At 30.2% G+C, this 19896-nt stretch overlaps 1 protein-coding gene across 5 annotated transcripts in view; it reads left to right on the forward strand.

Annotated features, from left to right (window-relative positions):
• Positions 1-19896, forward strand: part of LOC125057970 — a 133734-nt gene that overhangs the window by 88788 nt on the left and 25050 nt on the right. For all 5 annotated transcript variants that reach the window (XM_047662061.1, XM_047662269.1, XM_047662197.1 and 2 more), the window contains 2 exons: positions 12423-12495; positions 16836-17003. In XM_047662061.1, coding sequence (XP_047518017.1) covers positions 12423-12495; positions 16836-17003 — 241 coding nt within the window. The remainder of the gene's footprint in view (positions 1-12422; positions 12496-16835; positions 17004-19896) is intronic.

A 19896-nucleotide genomic window follows, 5' to 3' on the forward strand; every position in this document is an offset into this window, starting at 1 on the left:
TATGTTATATCCTTACACATTAAGCAGAGGCTTATAATACATAACTGCAACACTTAGTATAACATAATCTGAGCATTTGCTTTAAAATCTTGTAAAGATTCTATAATAATAAACAAATTACGTGTATACACAAAAACTACTTTAAAATTCCTAAAATAGTTTTGAAAAGGAAAATAACTTCTATATAAAACGAATATACATTATTCTATTTCAAAATTGTTAGATTTAATTATAAAATGCTTATTTTCCCTTATTTAGCTAAGATATTTCAGTATAAAATTTGCATTAAACCCACAATTCAAAAGTAACACGGAAATGTCCCCACTATCAGATGCACACACGAATTTCACCATTTTAATGATACCGCCTTACTCTCGCTAATTAGTCTCGATCTATGTACCGGTACACAATAAAGATCGAACATTCCCTCTAATAATTGGAATTAAAAGGGCTAGTCCAGCGCTGATAGGAAAACGACTAACTCTCAACATTGTTTTATAGGAAGTCGATTTGCCCACTGTTTCGTGTGATAAATTGCTAATAAGGATTGTTCATATTCTGTTTTGAATTATTTTTCTATATATTGAACTGTTTGTTAGTTAACTGTGGTTTTTTATGATTGTTGATAATTATTTCTTAGAAAGTATATGTATGGTTGTTTAAACTTCTGGTTCTACAATTATTAATTACTTATTCATCTTAATTTACTTATGTAAATATTATAATGCTAATGTAACGAATATATATATTTATATAACCATAACATATATTTACATTTTCATAAACCATAGATAATACATAACACTTATTTTAGAACCACACGTTAATAATAATATCAATGTTCTAAAATCATCGACTCAACCCAAAACTTGTACATATTTCGACTCCCAGTCACATAAAGGGTAAAATGACTCGGCAAAGGCGTCGTCGTATTAATCTAAATACAATGTTAGCTTAGTGTCATTGCGAAACAATATGAATTGCCTTGCCCACCTGGCGGTTGATCCAATTCGCAGACCAGCCTCACAAATAAAGACTTAAACAACCCACGCGTGGTTTCAAATCGGCACGCGTCAAAACAATATACTATTGCACTATGGCGAATCAACAGTAAATATTTCTGTTTTGGATTAAACAATATGTCCAGTTTTACTACCTAGTAGTTTTGCTGTTTATGAACTCTTTTATTCAGTTTAACTTCATCAAATTTTTTGTTTAATAAAATACCTTGTAAAAGGGTAAAATATTACTTTGAAGAAAATACAGTCACATTACAAATAGATTAAAATAAATATATATATAATAGATTAAAGTAAATACACATGATTTCATAAATTAAATAATTATCATCAATCATCTTCTAGTAAATTCCTACGACATCGTATAAACCTCATCCACGGCCGCTAGATTTTGCAACAGCAATATCTGAATGTTATTGTTTATTGTCTTCTTATCGATATCTCAGAGCTTTGTTGGTTTGTAGGAAACATAGTGTGCCAGTATGTCGTACAATAGCTGAATCAACCTTGGTTTTTGTTAAACGTAGCACAGTAGCTAGCAATTTGTATGTGATTGCTCGATTGTTAAATGAATGTACTCTTTTCAAGGGTATCATAAACGTGCTCTGATATTTAAAGTTTCCTTCAATAAATTGCTCTACATAGCTTTGCTCTCTATGGTTTTACCAACATAATTATGTAATTACCTGCCCTTTAACTATACGTTCACGTATAACTAACAGTATGTATTTTGTAAGAACCGTCGAATATGGTGTTGTATTAAAAATGCTAAATGCGTTCCCGTAATTATAAAGTTTTCATAAGCACATCAAGTCTAAATAATAGAAAACCTAATAAGCTTTATTGCTCTGTAATTTAATCCTCATTAAATTTAAAATATACCCTAATCTTGAAATACCCGTGTCTTAATAAGATTAATAATACCAAACAAAGTATCACGTTGTGACATTTATTTTAACGTTTCAAGTAAATCTAGTTGCAGAAAAAGGATCGATTACAAAATACTTAATATCATAATTTCAATTCAACTCAACTTTGCACTTTAATATCTGGCATTTAGAACTAATTTTCATTGAATGTGTATGACATAATTATTTGTTATTGTCCACTTATCTTTGGTTACAGTAAGGAAAGTAGGGCGACATTGAGGTAGGCTTTTGCAAGCGATCCTATTGGGCACCGGTCAGTGTCAACGAATTTGTCTCAGATGTTATGAAATTATTGTAATACAGAATGTTTTTTGAATAATAATTATGCTATGTTGCAAAGAAATATAACGTGATAGATTTTGTAAGACCCATTTTATTGACTATTTCCAACTATATTTATTATATTTGTAGTTAACTTCTTAGTGAGTTATCAGACAATGGCATATTCAAATGCCTTATATATAGAATGGTACTTTAGGGAATCTTACTCCATATGTAGTAATGTAATCTTTCTTAAAGATCCTACCATATATTAACCGCATAATACCATCGTTCATTATATTTTATTACCACGCAATGCGAATAACCACTAACACGCTCCCATTTCTAATTTAAATGCATCACTTAATACTTCGCGTGCTTGATCTAATTTTGCAAAAAAATTCTAACAACTCGTAAGAATTCAATTAAGATCTAACGCAATTTGCGCATGCGACGCTTTCGTGACACAAACAGTGGTCGCTTTAATTATTCAACTAGTTTAGTTCAAACACCTTAGTGCTTCCTTATAGTGATCAATTTTGAATAGAGAGTTTGTGAAGCAGTTATTCTTATAAGATTGAAACTGTCAATATATGCAAATGTATATTTATCTGATGAGCTCGCACGTGGGTTAGTTTAAGTTGCTCCCGTGTTTTATTACAGATTACTTGGACCGATTCGGCCCACAGTCGCGTTCCGTATTTGCGATTGTTCCTGCATTAGAGGGTTGTCACACGTTTCTAATTGTGCACTATGGTATTTTTTACTATACCAAATATTATTTTACTATTTTTTAAATTCAATATAACAAAATCATCGACGTTCGTTCATACTACAACGTTTTGCAAAAATGTTACCATAAATTTATAAATACCTGGTTAAGTATAAGGTCTATCAAATAAATTTATAGCCAAATGTAAGTTTTTAAACATACCATATGTTTACTTACATTCATAACTAAATGCAATATTTTGTCTATTATATTCTAAGCTCTAGTGAAATAGATTATTATACTTTCCTTTTATTTCCTTATTTGTATCAGTAGAAGGCAGTAGTATATACACACAATGTAGAAACCAGTTAAACTGTGAAAACAATACGCTAAAATCTTTTAAGATGCATATAGAATTTCACACTGTAAGCAGGAAGTTCATGAATTTCATATGAGCTATGATACGAAATGTTAAATTCATTTTATAAATATACTTTGACATTTCTAAGTAGTATTTAGAGAAAGGCGTTTCATTTTGTTTGTGAAATTACAAACATACTGTTTACGAATATTTTGCTTATGCTTTTTGATTAGTTTTTGATATAGCTTTATTTTGCCTCATCATTCCTAAACAATCTTTAGCCTAACATGACAAAATTTTCTTAAACTACTTCTATCTAATCTAATCTTTTTTCCGCGTTATCCCATACAGTTTTATTTTCAAGTACTACGAATCATCATGCTACGCGCTACGCCGTAGAAGTATGTCTTGATTGAAAAATTTAGCACTTGCAATTAGCTAACAATATTACGTATATATTACGCAAAACACGTCATTTGAGATGTAGAGTTTATTCGCAGCAGTGAAAGTAAAGATGACAATGTAATCTCTGCTAGTACAAACAATGTTTCTCATCACTTAACATGTTTACCATTTTAGGTACACAATTAGTATCCATTAATGTATTTTATTATTGATTTTTCATTTTGCTTTCACTGAAGAACTACTCAATAGTTTATTGAAAACATTGCTTAATAAAGAAAACGAAAATAAATATTTACTGATAAATTTCGAACATCCACTTTACATAGTCTTCTATACTAAATAATATAAAAATAGATGTTGAAACAACATCACATAAATTCACAATCTGATAGCGTATCTAGTAAATGATGACGTAATTATATATTGACCCATACCATATTAGTAAGACCCTGATTGATTTAGATAAATCAGTCCAACCATTGTTATTTATTTATCATAATCATCAATCGAATATTGCCTTAATTGGCGCTATTGTTTGTAAAGCTTGTTTGATTAACAAAATGTCAAACAATATTTGTCATCTATTACATAAAACTTTTGAAACGCCCATTCAGGCCGAGCTACGCTCGCCAAAACAGCCCGACCTGAGCTGTAAAGGCCCTTATGGCCAACAGCGAGATTCCATTTAAAAAAAAAATAACTTTTGAGAAACCAACCTTCTAAATCTTATATAGAAATCTCTAAACTAGACTAAATTGTACTAATTTTGCAGTTAAGTGTTATAGAGATTTTTATAAAACATACTCATTAGTGTTACTTACTAAAACTATAAAGAAATATCTATATTAACTGATGTTTTTATGGTGATTCTGAAGCTTCAAAATAAGTTAAACAAAATGCTATCAAGTTTTTTTTATCATTAAATACCACGATAATGATACTGTATATTCTTATTTATAGCATGTAAAATTACTTCTCTAACGATCTCTTTAAGGAATTTTAATAAACAGTATATCTATTGTTTTGTAATACCAATTTTTAAAACCGTTATTAAATAAATCAGACATGAATAATATTACAGCTATAAATTACGCCTACAGGTGATTTTGCGTGAACTTTAAGTGCTGTTAAGTCTCTAATTGACGAAATATGACCGATGTCGTAATAGTGAATCTTTAACTGGCTATGGTTAACGGTTGCGTAAAAATATGTGGAGTTTACTACTACTGAATGTACGTTATAAAAATCTACAGCAGTAATTTTTGATTAGATTAGGTGTATATCACACCATTTATGACAGAAAACTGTTTTATATACAGTAAATTTGTCAAACGTAGGCGTTCTATTGAACTTCATGTAGAATACAAATACTATAAAATTCATTTAGAAGGTTATAAAAGAAGGTGGAGAAGATTAAGAGAAAAAGACTCAAGAAAGAGGGAGTTGGGGTCAATTTGAGGAGGCCAATTCTATCAGATGAAGAAATGGAATAATTGAGGCTTAATTATTATTACTATTGTTTATAACTTCATTGAAGGATATAAAAAAATTCAATGGCGCTACAACCCTTTTAGGTCTGGGCCTCAGATCTCTTTCATGATCATTTGTTAATTTAATAGGCAAGTAGGTGATCAGCCTTCTGTGCCTGACGTACGCCCTCGACTTTTTGGGTCTAAGGCAAGCCGGTTTCCTCACGATTTTTTCCTTCACCGTTCGAGCGAATAAAATGCGCACATAGAAAGAAAGTCCATATGTGCACAGCTGGGGATTGAACCTACGACCTCAGGGATGAGGGTCGCACGCTGAAGCCTCTATGCCAACACTGCAAATTAAAGGATATACATACGAATTTAAATAAGATGCAGAAGACTCTCGACGACCACGATTGCTGAAAAGTACTCGAGTTAAGTTAGTAAAATAATAAATCTAAACTTGTGTAACTAATAACACAAATCTAAGAAAACGTAATCGCGTCTTATATGTGTCGTAACAAGAGCAAGTTGATAAGTATTAATAATTCGAAATACTTATTTTGATATCGAAGTTCTCAGCGTTTAAATTGGCAAATAACCTTTAGACGTCGGCAAATTTTTAGGTCAATTATATGATTTCACAGCAAAGATATTCTACTAAAAGGTCAAATTCTAACTTGTTATTAATAAACTAACGTAACTTAAATTATCATCTTAACTTAGTCGTTTTAATTTAATTGGCATAATTTTATAATTTAAGTGTGTAATGTGCATTATGCTTCAAAATATATTTAATAAAGCATTCTAGCAGAGTAAAGCTTTGCTACACAAAGAACTGATATTAAAGTGAGTACTACTAGTCTTTGAATACATTAAGGCGAAGGGCGCTATAGTAACAACAAAAAATGTTTATAATTAAAACCTTCATATCACACTTTGACATTACATTAATGCATGGCAAAAATGTCGTGACGTCTGCATCCTGTTTCACATATCAATGGTTCAGTGGGAGTGGCCAAGGTCAGTAGGATCGATTCTCGCCGCGTGAACTCTATTGTTTGGATCGGTTGACAAATAATACAGTGTCATAAATCACAGCTACAATCTTCACATTTTTGTATTAAGTTGCCATTTTATTCATCAGTTATTTGCATAATCATGGGTAATATATTGAAAGTTAAACCTATTAAAGTCTTAAAGCTTGCATTTTTAACGTTCTTGCCGTACATACATATAAATAATGCTGGAAATAAATTTTACGTGAAGTAAAGAGTTATCTTTTATAAATTGCGATTATTTACGAATTATTTTATTTGTTTAATTGACAAAGTGAAGTCATCTACATCACTAAAAAGTTTATCAAAGTATTTAGATTATAAAATGTATTTAGAGTATTGAAGTATTAAATTATTCCAGTCTGATAAGCATTTAATAGAAAAAAAAGTAAAAACTGAAAGTCTATATTTATCTAATTTTTTAAAAGATATACAACATGTTGGCAAAAAATACGCAACACTATACTCGTATAACATATTTTGACTTGAGTTACTAATTAGCGGCTTACAATGTAAACATTGCTTTGTGTAAGTTTGTAAAGTTCAGCTTGGGTCACCCTTTGTAAGTGATGTAATGGATAACCAAGGTTACCGCGTAATAAGTTTCTATATCAGGAAGTATCGAAAGGTTTAAAGTGTTCATAAAGTTAACGAAAAATTTATTAAAGTATAATTGTAATTAAGGACCTCAAACCTGAGCTTGTCCATCTGAACCTTAGCCACGCGGTTGTAGATTTTTATTTTGTTAGCATTATATGAATAAATATATCGTAAGAAAATTTTGTAGAACCAAAAAAATGAAGACGCATCCAACCAAAAACCAACCACAGAAAGCTAATCTACTAATCAAATTCAAATAAAAAGCGTTAAAATAACTTATACTAATGAATTTATGCGTCGTCTTTACTAACACTATGTATCTCTAGTAATTGACTCCTGGCCCTTATACACTGTCAGTATTAAAACATACGAATGAGCACTAATCTTTTTGCAAATCATAACATTGATTTCTTAAGAATAACAAACTAACACGACATTGTTTTAACCTAAAATCCGGCATTGATGTGTCAATCCAATAAAGGAGACTTCACACAGAAGAACGTAGGTCGATCTCGGAACAATGGGCAGGTGATGTGATCCGTGAAGACGTTTTGTGCCAAGGATCCCAGCGATTGTGAGACGTCCTTGCCGTTATAACAATTTTAAACACTATTATTCTCAAAATTAAGACTATACATTCAATTAATAATAACCCGCCTAATGTTCTTTATCTTTAGGGACTCATCATTATGTATTTTTGTATATAATTTGAGTGTCGTGATTTACCTGCGTCTATTGAAGTGGAACTATATACATAGATAATGTCACCGGTGCAATTACGAATTATCAGATCTACAAGTAGAAGAGGAAATGGCTCTTTACTTATGACCACGATAAACTCTAGAAAAACCACTTCCGACTGTCTTAGATGGAAAAATCTAGTGTAAAAAGTAACGACAGCGTTCAAGGCTCACTTTTTGCTATAGGAAGTCTTGTTTCCTCACATGTGAATGATAGAGCCGGTACCGAAGTGACGCGTCAGAACCGCTTTTACTTTCTTCGCCGCGCCTTCCGTAAACGAAAGTATGAGGATCTTAAGTTATTTATATAATGGTTAAATTCCTGAATATTAAATTATATTGTGTTTTTTCTACGATTAAGTACACATGTAAACGCGTATTTATAGTCATTAAAGAAGTTTTATTAAAATACATAATTTCGTTTTATGAGTCTTCCCATTCATTTATATTATAAGAAAATAGTTAATTAAATACTGAACAAAAACAATTACATGTTTAGACAACCACTTAGGTCATGGCTTATAATGCTAGACTTATATTATAGGGATTTTTGAGAACAAAAAATAAATGTTGAATAAATTTATTCAGGGCTTGGCTTGGTGGTTAATAAGAGACAAAGAGAATGGTAAGAGGTACAGAAGTAACGTAGAAATATTCACACTTCAGTTCGGTAAAATAAAAACGTTTCAAGTTAATATTTGTCCTTCTTTTCTTAAAACGTGATCAAACCGACACCGAAAATGGACTTCTCCAAGCACCATTAAAAATAATGATATACAACAATATTCAATCAGAATTATATTTTATCAGGAAGTAACTGCTAATCAGGGAAATACAATGGACAATTAGTTTTCTTCGTGAATCAGTCGTGCGAAGTTCCGTCATAACCAATAGAATACTGTTTCCTAAAAGAAAGTTTTCCTAACAAATAAAACATTTGTCTACGAGTATATTATTTTTCAATATTTACATATTCAAGTATGTTTTCAAAGTGATTTATTGTTGCTTTTGGCCTAATTAATAACTAACGACCGGCCTAACTAATTCGATCAATTTAGATATTATTTTGGTGAACATATTGAAATCTTTGTGTAACGGAAGCACTTATCACTTTTCATTTTATTCGATGTACATTTTAAAATAAGAACGTAAATTTTCAAGATTGTCTTAATATCAAGGTAACACAAAGCAATTCCATTTTCAAACTTTGACCCGATAAATGTTCCTCGTTAAAGAAAATAAGAACTAGAATCGTGTGTACATAATTGGCATACCAACTGCAAATAATTTCATCGCTTCGTGACTGAAAGATTTAATAACGAAATGATATGTAATTGTGTTAGATAACAGAATATTTTATTAGTGCTAGTTACAAACATTTCATTACATGACACAGCCTTGACTCAAGTCACGCGTGCCCATGGTCAGGCTTGATTAATTAATTTGTAACTTACTCCCCAATTGTAGAGTTAATTTTTTAATAAATTTCAAATTTAAACATATTTGGAGAATTCCAATTTATAGTTTATATTTTTATGAATGTTCAATCGTTGATCATATTTCTGTTTTGATACATCAGGAGTAATTAGCAATGAAAAATAGTTAGCCAATCAAATAAACAATAACTATTCAGTACTGTGGGAGGATTATGTTTGACAACAACCTTGTGTTTACACCTAACAATAATGACTCACAAACTGCAGACAGTTAAAAATTTCCTCTAATATAAAAAAAAACATTATTGAACTGAATCAATAATGTTTTATTTAAATATTTTCTTGTATATTTCCAAATAGTTGTATTGTCGAGGCCGGGCAAATTTTAGCCTACTTCAGTCTAAATCATGTATAATAATGGTCCAATTAAGTACCCTTGACTTCGAGTTCGAATTAATAGATCCGTAAAGTTATTTCACAATAATATATTAGTATAATTATGAATTAATTGCGATACTATATTAGATTATATGTCGGAAAACCATGCCCTTATCTAGTATTTGTGCAATAATTTTAATGGACGTTGTAAGATTTGTTATTGAGATTTGAGCTTGTTATTATGTTTTGAGTGTTAGAACAAAGCACTAATTAGGGTATAATTTAGTAATTTAAATGCATTGTTTGAATTTTAGTTATTAGGGTACTATTTTGTTTTATATTAAAACAGAATTGTGAGGTTAGGAATTTTTCTAGTTATTTTTTTTTAAATAAAAAATGTTAAAGGAATTCTTAAACGGTGCACTTTTATACAGTGACAGACGATCCATGTATTGAATTACCTGTATTAAAAGTAAACTAGGTAAACTTATTTTAACTGTTCTTAACCTGTTGGCTAAATCCATTGACACTGAGATAACCACCCATCGAGAACCCTGTAGACAGAGACTATATATGTATATATAAAAACTCAATAATTTTTGAATCGACAAGCAAATAAATGTTTGGGCGCCATTCGCCACGCGACAGAAGCCGCCCGTCGCCGCGTCACGCGCCAAGGCCACCGTTCACCGCCTCCAAAGACTGGTTCGTCGACCTATACATGCATACTTCAATGGATACTGTCTCCTATAATTGTATTCACTGTAAATATTTTTGAATAATCTATAATAAGACATTTTCACTAAAATCGGTATTTACTCTTCTTGATAACTTCTGCGTGACACAGCGCCTGTCATTTCGTCTTTACAATAGCTATAAGTTTGTATATTTTTTTATATTTACAAAAATATAACATAAAACTATATTCAGGCCAACAAAAAAATTACCTTTTCATATCCGTTTTATTACTATCATGATATACTACAAATTATTCTGCAAATTATTTTCTCTAAATCAATGTGACTAATCAATGACCTACATTGCCTTTGTACATAGCAGACATTCCAAAGGCCGCGTATTGTTCAAAAGATATATTATTATATAAAATATAACCTTAAAGTTATGCTTCTTTATGATCACAGATGTTAAATACGATTCATATCGTGTTACAATACAGTTATCTGGCTTACTTTGTGAGAAATTGTAAGTCAAGAATAATTTACGCGTTTGGCAACTACTGTAACGTTAACTTTGTCACCAACAATATTTATGTAATCTGTATCCAAGTAACAGCATTTTTTGAAGTGAAACTTCTTTATCGGGGTTGGAAAAAAAATTTGTGTAACATTTTTTCGTTACGCGTCACATTTTTCCGTTACGCGCCATCTTTTGAAGTGAAACTTCTTTATCGACGTATGGGAGAAATTTTGTAGCAGGTTACGCGCCATGTTGCTTTTTGATGTCAAACTTCTTTATCGGCGTTGGAAAAAAATTTACACACATTTGCCACATTTTTCGGTTACGCGCCATCTTTTTCTTGTCCCTACCACGGTTGATCCGAAGAGATTCGAAGCCATTAGTAACAAAAATATATAATAACGATAACAATGATAGTAATACTAATAATTCTATTACAATTAATGAAATTCTGTAATAATCTTAGTACTACATAGTAGTACAGTAATAAGTTAAAATGAAATAATTGTATTTGTATTCATGTCTATGATAATAAAAGCCTTTTGTTAAACTTTATCTAATTTAACTTTATTTAACCAATTTCTGTAAAGTTGCATATAGTAGATCATTTTTCGAAAAATAAGGTCATAAAGAAGTTTCACTTCTTACGTGTGTACAGTGTACACCTAGTACACGCACACATTTTTTTTTAAACCAACGTTAAATCTAATTTAATCTTAATTAAACTTCATATTTAAATTTCACAGATCGAATATATTACACACTTAATATTGGTGATACCATATTAAAATATATTCATTATTACCATAAGAAAATATCACCCGAAACTATGCTTTGATCTATGAAACACCGTGACAATAATATTTAATATTAATATTTAAAAATTATATCAAATTAAACACGATGGGTTCAGGGTGTACATAACAAACTTTTCCCATAAATCAGAATAAGTTCTTCTCCTACAAGCTATGCTTCATTTAATAACAAGTTCTATGTTCAATGAAATAGAATACACAAATTGATTGAAGAGACCACAAGAAATTTTCTCACGAATAATCGTTTAAGTTTGGAACCGTTTTGACCTTAATAAGTAACCACAAGATAATGGACTTTCAATAGAAACTAATTGTTTCCACCGTAGTTAACATAATGCTTACTGCATACACATAGTATTTGTACTATATAATGTATAGCAAATAGAAATTGGCTATCAGTAAGCGCCGGCCGGAGTAAGACCACTTATAGAATATCAATGAGAAACAAATGTTGATTCTCAGAGTGAACAAGAAACAGTTTTGAGAAAACAATATTCCGATACGATACGTGACGGAAATTATAATAGCTGACAAATTCCTTTGGCGTCATTCTTCAATTTGTTACCTGAGAACCTAACATTTTCTATTTACATAATGCGAATTTGTACGTATACATGATCATGTCTTCCTGGTTATACGTCATTGACAACTATGAAATAGATAATATTTTAAAGTGAAAATGTTTCTGTAATTTTATAGTTGTCGAAGAATATTGTACTGAAGATGCTAACCGCTTTAGTTCGAATAGAAACCACTTTAGAATGAAATAAGATCGTATCAACATATATAATTCATCAATCAATAAATATCTCTATTGTAGAATTAAAAATTAAAAAAAATATTAGTAGGTATCTGCAATGTAAACAATAATTCTTAAAACTATGCATATCTCGTTTTTATTCGAGGTTTTTCCACATCAACGTATTCTAATATCGTTGGCAAATCTCCAGGCAATGCGAAAATCATCACATAAAGTTATGTCCTTCGTGTATAGAATACTTAAAATATATTTAAAAAACTAAAAATCTTTCTTTGGTTACAGAATTGGTCTTTGCGGATTCGACAACCCACACAGAGATCAGAAAACGGATGAACTGAAAAAACACATAGGCCAGGTAATAATAATTGCAATATAAATTACAAATTATTTCATTTGTTATTATGAATATAAAATCATATTCTTGTTAGTAAGCTTCTCAGTAAGTGGTTTTTAATAAGAAAACTTTTTAAGAACTGCTTTTATTTATATGAATACTAGTAGACTCGGCCAAGCGTTGCTGTGGCTAAGATTTTTGTTATATTAGATAGTAGGCAACTATTCAAGAGAAACGGCAGGAGAACACCAATCCACCATGCTTTTTTGGTGATTATGCCATTAAATTGTAGCTTATGTGAAACGTTGGTTCTTTCAACACAGCGCCATCTGTTAGAATTGTGACTATCAAATAATAAACAAATATTTTGCAATAAAATAATATTGCGGTTATAAAGTGAGATGTAAGCTCTCCTATCTTTTAATTTGGATCAAACTACACACGGTGTGCAAATTTGATTGATATCGGTTGTGACTACCGAATCGGAGAAACAACGTGACACGTAATTTATATAATAGTATATTAAGATTTGAATTGACGCTTATAAACGGCTGTAAACACAAACATTGTTTAAACAAGTGTTATAAATTTAATGTAATTACAAATATTATTAGTAACAAACATCAAAATACATCTTGTGTGAGTATATTTGTAACATCTATGTTTTGTATGCAAAGTATGCGATGACCGAGAATTTCTCTAATGTAGATGACCTAACTGTCCATACTTGTCTACTAGTGAATGTTTATTAGGGCTAACGCTATTAAAGGTAAACTGCATATGACTATTAAAACGCAGCGGCAAATACAAGTGAATGATTGCGAAATTCTAGAATAGTCAAATATATGACGAAAGCCTTTGAAGGTCTTGAGATGACGTAACCAAATTATGAAGAAGACCTGATCGATGTTTGAGCTAAATTAACGAGTCAGTCAACGCCCACTCATAAAAATAACTATTCATTATGAAGCGGACTTGGGAGTTCCACCTAAAATGAAATATTGTATTGTATTAAATAGCGTAAAGATAGTATATTAAATAAGTTTAAAATATATTAAAAACGAATATAACATTAAGTAAATCTTAGATTTTTAATCTGTCTAATAACATATTAAAATTATGTACTTTAAATAAATCAAAGCAATATACTAACTGATATAGAACTTATAACAATTTATCCAATATATAAAAATCTCGTGTCACAATGTTCGTTCCCATTCTCCTCCGAAACGGCTCGACCGATTCCTATGAAATTTTTATGCATGTTCAGTAAGTCTGAGAATTGGCTACGATCTATCTTTCAAACCTAAAAATTTTATATTAATTTTATCGACAAAATTTTTTATGATACATCATACAAAAATACATACAACCGTTAATTTTCATCCCTCTACGAGCAACCCCTATTTTTTATTTGTTAATTTAAAACTTATGACTTGTACTTAGAGGTTTATATAGAGAAAAATTCACAGAAAAACTTACAAAGTTGTCATTCCGGAAAATCTAACAGTCTCCGGGGTAGCATAGCAAAATGTTCCATGTTGGTAGTTAGGCTAAGTAAAATCACATTAAGGAGAAACGAAGTTCGCGGGAGCAGCTAGTATTTAATAAAAATAGCTATACGTTAATATCCTGTCACTGAACATACTGACTCTAATTCAAAACAAGAACTGTTCACTTAATTAATGTTATTAAAGTTTTTACCATCATTACTAACGACAAAGTAATAAAAACATAAGCACCAAATTATATAACCATTTAGTGAGTTAAACAAAACACAATCGTATTCATTTTTACATACAATCATTATAATTATATAGGAAAATAATGATATATCTACATGTTTTGTTTATATTGCTTAATTTAACCAAACATTTTATTTACATTGTATATTCATTTTCTAGAAGGGTGAAGACAATCTAACGTCTTTTATATTATTTTAACAATGACGCATTTCTAATAAATATATACCTATATAACAGCCGCATCTGGTTGTCCTGAAAATTAATTTTCTAACAGCGTTACTCAGAGCCGTATTCGATCTTATAGTAGAATTCTAATTGAATCTAAATATTAGTGCAACGAGATGTAAAGCCTGATTTTTAACTAAAGATAGAAAGGAAAGGCAGAGGAAGATCTTTTTTACCTTCCGATTATTTCTAGCAAACTTATTGCAATGGATAAAATATCAAACAAAACTATAGATACCGGCAAACATCTTAAACAAATGTCTTTACCTGCGCCGAAGCGATTTTTAGGTATCACTGGGAGGGGGGCGGCAGGCAGGGGGAAAGTGACGTGTCGATACAATACACATACAAGACAATATAGATGTACATGTAGTATTGAGGTTATAATATTTATAAATTATGGTGTATACTTTTTTAGACTATTACTGGTCAATAAAAACAGTGTTCACCATATTAACAAGCTGTCTGGCAAAAGGTTAAATGTATCGAAACTTTTTGTTCCTAATTGGAAATACATTGTCTACACATAAAAAAAAAAAAACACGTTTATAATCATTATAGATTACATCTATTTCAGTAGAAGTCACCTACCTATTCCGGATATCAAAACTGTAATCAAACGACTTTCAAAATCGAAATTCCATTAAATTTTAATTTTAGTACTTTGTTATTCAAAAGGTACTGCGAAACAGAAGGTAAGATATAATTCGGCAATTTTATAACAATCGTTAAGTTAATAAACATTTTATGACCCGTGGCTAATATTTGCTCTCGGGCATACCGCTAGTCATATAATAATTTGAAAAGGTCACTCAGTATGGCCTTATTCCACCTCTGATGAGGTGGAACAAACGAAAGACACGAGAATTTAATATAAGTTTTATTGAATCTTATTACTTTGAAAGGTTATTTTTGCCATTAAATTTCATTTACTACGCGTATCGTGTGGTTACTCGTTTTGATTATTAGATTAAACATTTTATATTAACAGTTTATCTGTAATTAGTTGTAAATTATTACTATTTCGCTTTTCATAGCGTGCGTACTAAGTACACATGTCAGAAGTGAAACTTCTTTGGCATACAAATTTTTAAGTCTTGTTCATATTTATACAAATCTAAAAGTTTAGATTTCCGAGACTTAGAGGGAGGGAAAAAGGAAGATATCTTAGGAATTTAACTATCATTAAAATATTAAAAGTGTCGAAAATTAATACAAATAATTTTTTTTTTTTTTTCGATAATAAAAACACGTGGCATTTTAATTTACAATTCGTCATTTGAGATTTCAATAAATTATTTTGTATAAAATACTAATATTTCATAAATTCTCTTAATAATTCTCTTCGAAGTAAAATGCTGTTTTCAGTCATGACTGTGAAAGTTTTTTGTGTAACCTATTAGTTTTGACTTTAACCTATTAGAACCTCAAGTGAGGTCATTCTCATGTTAAATTTACTAAAAGTTTTTATGGGTTTTGATGATTAGCTATATCATGTAACTGAGGTCATCAACAATACTCACCACCAAATCATATACGAACAACAAAATAAAAAAAAACATACCTGCTGAGCTCTTTGTACTTATACATAAGTACTTTGTTATCAGTATTTAAATATACATGAAAATTATAAGTAACTTCTCAAACATACAATTTATATTAATAAAACATTTTTGACTAATTACTAACAATTAACTTTTGTAAGCGTTAATGGCTAAGGAAAGGTCTAACAAAATTTTAATGTGTCTTTAATTGTTAAAAATATTGTTTAATTTACAGACATATTGATTATTATATGATGATATGCATGAAAGTGATATTAAAAAATTAATCATCATTTAAAATTTATAGCTATTTGATGTACAATTTAAAATATAAATTACAAAACTATATTATTTTAACATATAAAATAAATAATATAAAGTATAATAATAAAACAATTTATAACAATTGTAATTTTGTATGTCAAAGCGATGGCGTTACTGTCAGTTGTCATTATATGTCAAAGGTCTTATAAGTGTCAACGTTAGTCAAATCAGTTACTTATACAAATATTGCTATAACTATAAATTCACGACTATTCAATGTTCGATAGTAATAGTGATTCCAGCGTCATTAGCTGACAGTTAATAGTACGCCATTGCTCCTGCATATATAACAATAATAATATTTACTAATCATTTTAATTATTTTTACTCTGTGGTTATCTTTATCTGTAGCAGCGATCACTTCAACACATGCGCGGTGGTATTTGATTTTGGCGCAATTCTTACGTTTAGTTGTAACAACATTTTTCGAAGTTCTAAGGATTTTAATAGATATATTTTGCACTCGCTTAAAAATTTGATAACATTGATTTGCGTTTGTGAATAAAATCGTCACTTGTTTCAGGGTGTTAAAATAAAAATGGACGACGCGGGTAATATACTCATCAGGCGCTATTCGAAAAGTAGCGTGTTTGTGAAGAGTACAGCCGCCACGAGCAACGAGGAAACCGCAATAGGCCAGGATGTATTGAAATTGCCTGGCTATGGGCTAGAACAGGAGAAAATCTTTAAGGTAAGTCTTCAAGCTAAGGCTGTACATTTTGTTCACTCGGGCTTTCTTAGTTTTATAAGCGTGACGACTAAGAAACGTTAAGTTACGTTTTTTCTTCTTTTGTTATAAGAGGGTTGTAACTTGTAACCCAAAAAACCGTACATTTTGGTCCTTTAAGCCGGATAATGGAAATCAGTAAGCGTATCTTACTTTCATTATGGGAAATACCATGGTGTATCTTAAGATCTGTATTTTGAATTGGATTTCAAAAGTAGACGCAGTTTGTATGTATAGTTTAGATAATAGTTTCGACCTGGAAGGCATAGTACATACTACAACTACTAAACGAAAGTGACCAGAGACAAACACAGAAATATCTCCTATATGATAATGGTAACATAATTCAAGGATTGATCATATATATACTAAATAATTAATTCAATACAGAGTACTCTAAATTTTTGTATCCACATAGTTACAACATAAACGTCCATAAAATACATGTATGAAAGTGATGTTTATCCATAATCATTTCCGTCAAAACTCCTTAATGCAGTGAAATTTCGTAACCCGCTCTATTAATTTCACGGCTACCCATATAATTGCCTACGCTCACTGGAGGTTATTAGGGTCCACTGCGAAGAATATAGTTTCAAAGCTTTTCTGTCGAACGAAAGTTATAATACATAGAGATTAAGAACAATATTATTATAGGTACGTTTAGTAAGGTTTAGTACATCAGGAAATACTTTGTGCCACCAACAGTAATTAAAATATAATAATATAGCAATACATTCCTTTATCTCATTTATAATTAATAATAACTAGGATTATGTTATTATTTAGATACGATAAAATGAGTTTGTTTCATCACGTTCTTGATGCATATACGTAATAAGTAGGCTCTTTAATCGACTTCTTTTTTATACGGAACCTTCTAAATTACTTACGCAAGTGCAGTTGTTTTGAGGGCGTTTCTCATTCCGTAAAAAATTCTTTACGCCCTGACTTGATTATATATCGTATGTTTCGGAGTCTTAACATTTTTCTTAATCAAAACTAAAGTGCTCGCACATTAGAGGCAGAACAGTAAAAAATAAGAGAAAATAATTGTACTCTCCGTTTTGTAGAAAAATCACACACTCTGTAACATATAAAAGATAATGATTCTAATTTCTAGAGCAATAATGCATTGTACACATTTCAAACATATTTGAGATGTCACGATTGTGCGTCTGCGCAAGCTCACGTTTCGGCCATGACATTGCTTTATATTTTTTTATAGTTACATAACCTTTATAAATTTGGAATTTCCCTTACGTAAGAATTTACGAGTCATTTAACAATTTGTGAACCACTTTGACACAAGTCGTAATTAATATTTCAAGAATTTTCAATAGTTGTTGCGAACTTTTCAGACCAAAGCAAGCTTGAGAATAGTCTAAAAACTTGGGCTAATGATGTTAATAACCATACATACAAGGCTATATAAATTTGAATATAAATATGTATGTATTTTATTGACTGCACTAATTTTCCAATTATTATCCCGTTTTACAGAATTACATACATACCTTACAAAATGTTAAAAACATGGATATTTTAGCGCAGTGATACAATAATAGCATATTATTTAGCCATTAATTAACAATACCTTGTTACATCTGTATTGATGCAATATTTTGACTATATCTATCTTCTATCTGTATTAGTAATTAGGTCATTTCAAACAATAGTACTTCCTAGTTCTAAGCGATGTTTGTTAGTAATTTATACACCATTAACTTTGTTTTCGTAAGTACGAACAATGCAAGAGATAGCGCCTATTATTATTTAACTACAAACAGCCCAACAGCAATTAATGGTATAAATTTGATTTAGTTAAAATAATTATTCACTTCCGCCACATCATAAATATGTAAGCTTTGAAGCGTATTTTGGTAGCTTTAATCTCGTATATGTAATTAAAAAAGAATTTTGTTATCAGTTTAATAATCAGTAAACTTTATTGCTGTGAATGCTATGATTTTGTGCCACATATAGTCAAACATTCATTGTTATGAATTCCTTGCCCTTTAAATTAGGTATACCCTACGGTATCGTTATTTAAATATTGTTCTAATGTATATTATAACTTTTATAATATTAATAAGGTTATTTGTAGAAAAAAGTTATAAAACAACCAAAAAAATAATTAAATAAATATTCCATGAAATTCGGTTGACCAATGGGCGATATGAAGATAACATCATCAACTTTGCTGGATGTCAATAGTCAGAACTTGTTAAACCTCCTAAACTTTTTATATAGGACCTCCTTATATGATTAATTAAGGAGCAGGTTTGAAATATCGTTTCGACAGGTAGTGCTATTAAGTTGTACAAGTTGATCCAATTCATAAGATAATTGTGATGGCGCTGGTTTTTAGCCAAGTTCAGCAAGCGCGGTTTTTAATAGATATATTTTTAAGTTCCATCTTATTATATAAACTGTCTGGACTTTGTAAACATAGTCACAGCTTAAACTCTTAATTTCTTAATTTTTTCACAAACTCAACATATAAGATGATATTTTTATAATTATTATTTTAAGTATGCGTCTGGAAAGTTTTGGGTGTGTCTGTTCAATTGGATTCAAGAATGGTTTTTAATTAAAAATTATAAGTGTTTTTTTCGTTTTGAGCTTGAATTTTTTATATTTAAGACATGTGTACAGGATAGGGGTTTTGGGGTCCGTTAGTCTTTAATATAAAACAGGTTATCTGTGACTTTATTTTAGATAAGTATAATAGCGCTGTTGGCCATTGCTTATTTTACCTTACCCTAAACAAACAAACAATCACCTTTATCCTACTATTATTATAACGTAAGGAAATACTATTTTCTCTCTGTAAAATGTAAGAAAACTAGATTTT

The sequence above is a fragment of the Pieris napi genome, chromosome 1 (assembly GCF_905475465.1).
Source record: "Pieris napi chromosome 1, ilPieNapi1.2, whole genome shotgun sequence".
Taxonomy (NCBI): domain Eukaryota; kingdom Metazoa; phylum Arthropoda; class Insecta; order Lepidoptera; family Pieridae; genus Pieris; species Pieris napi.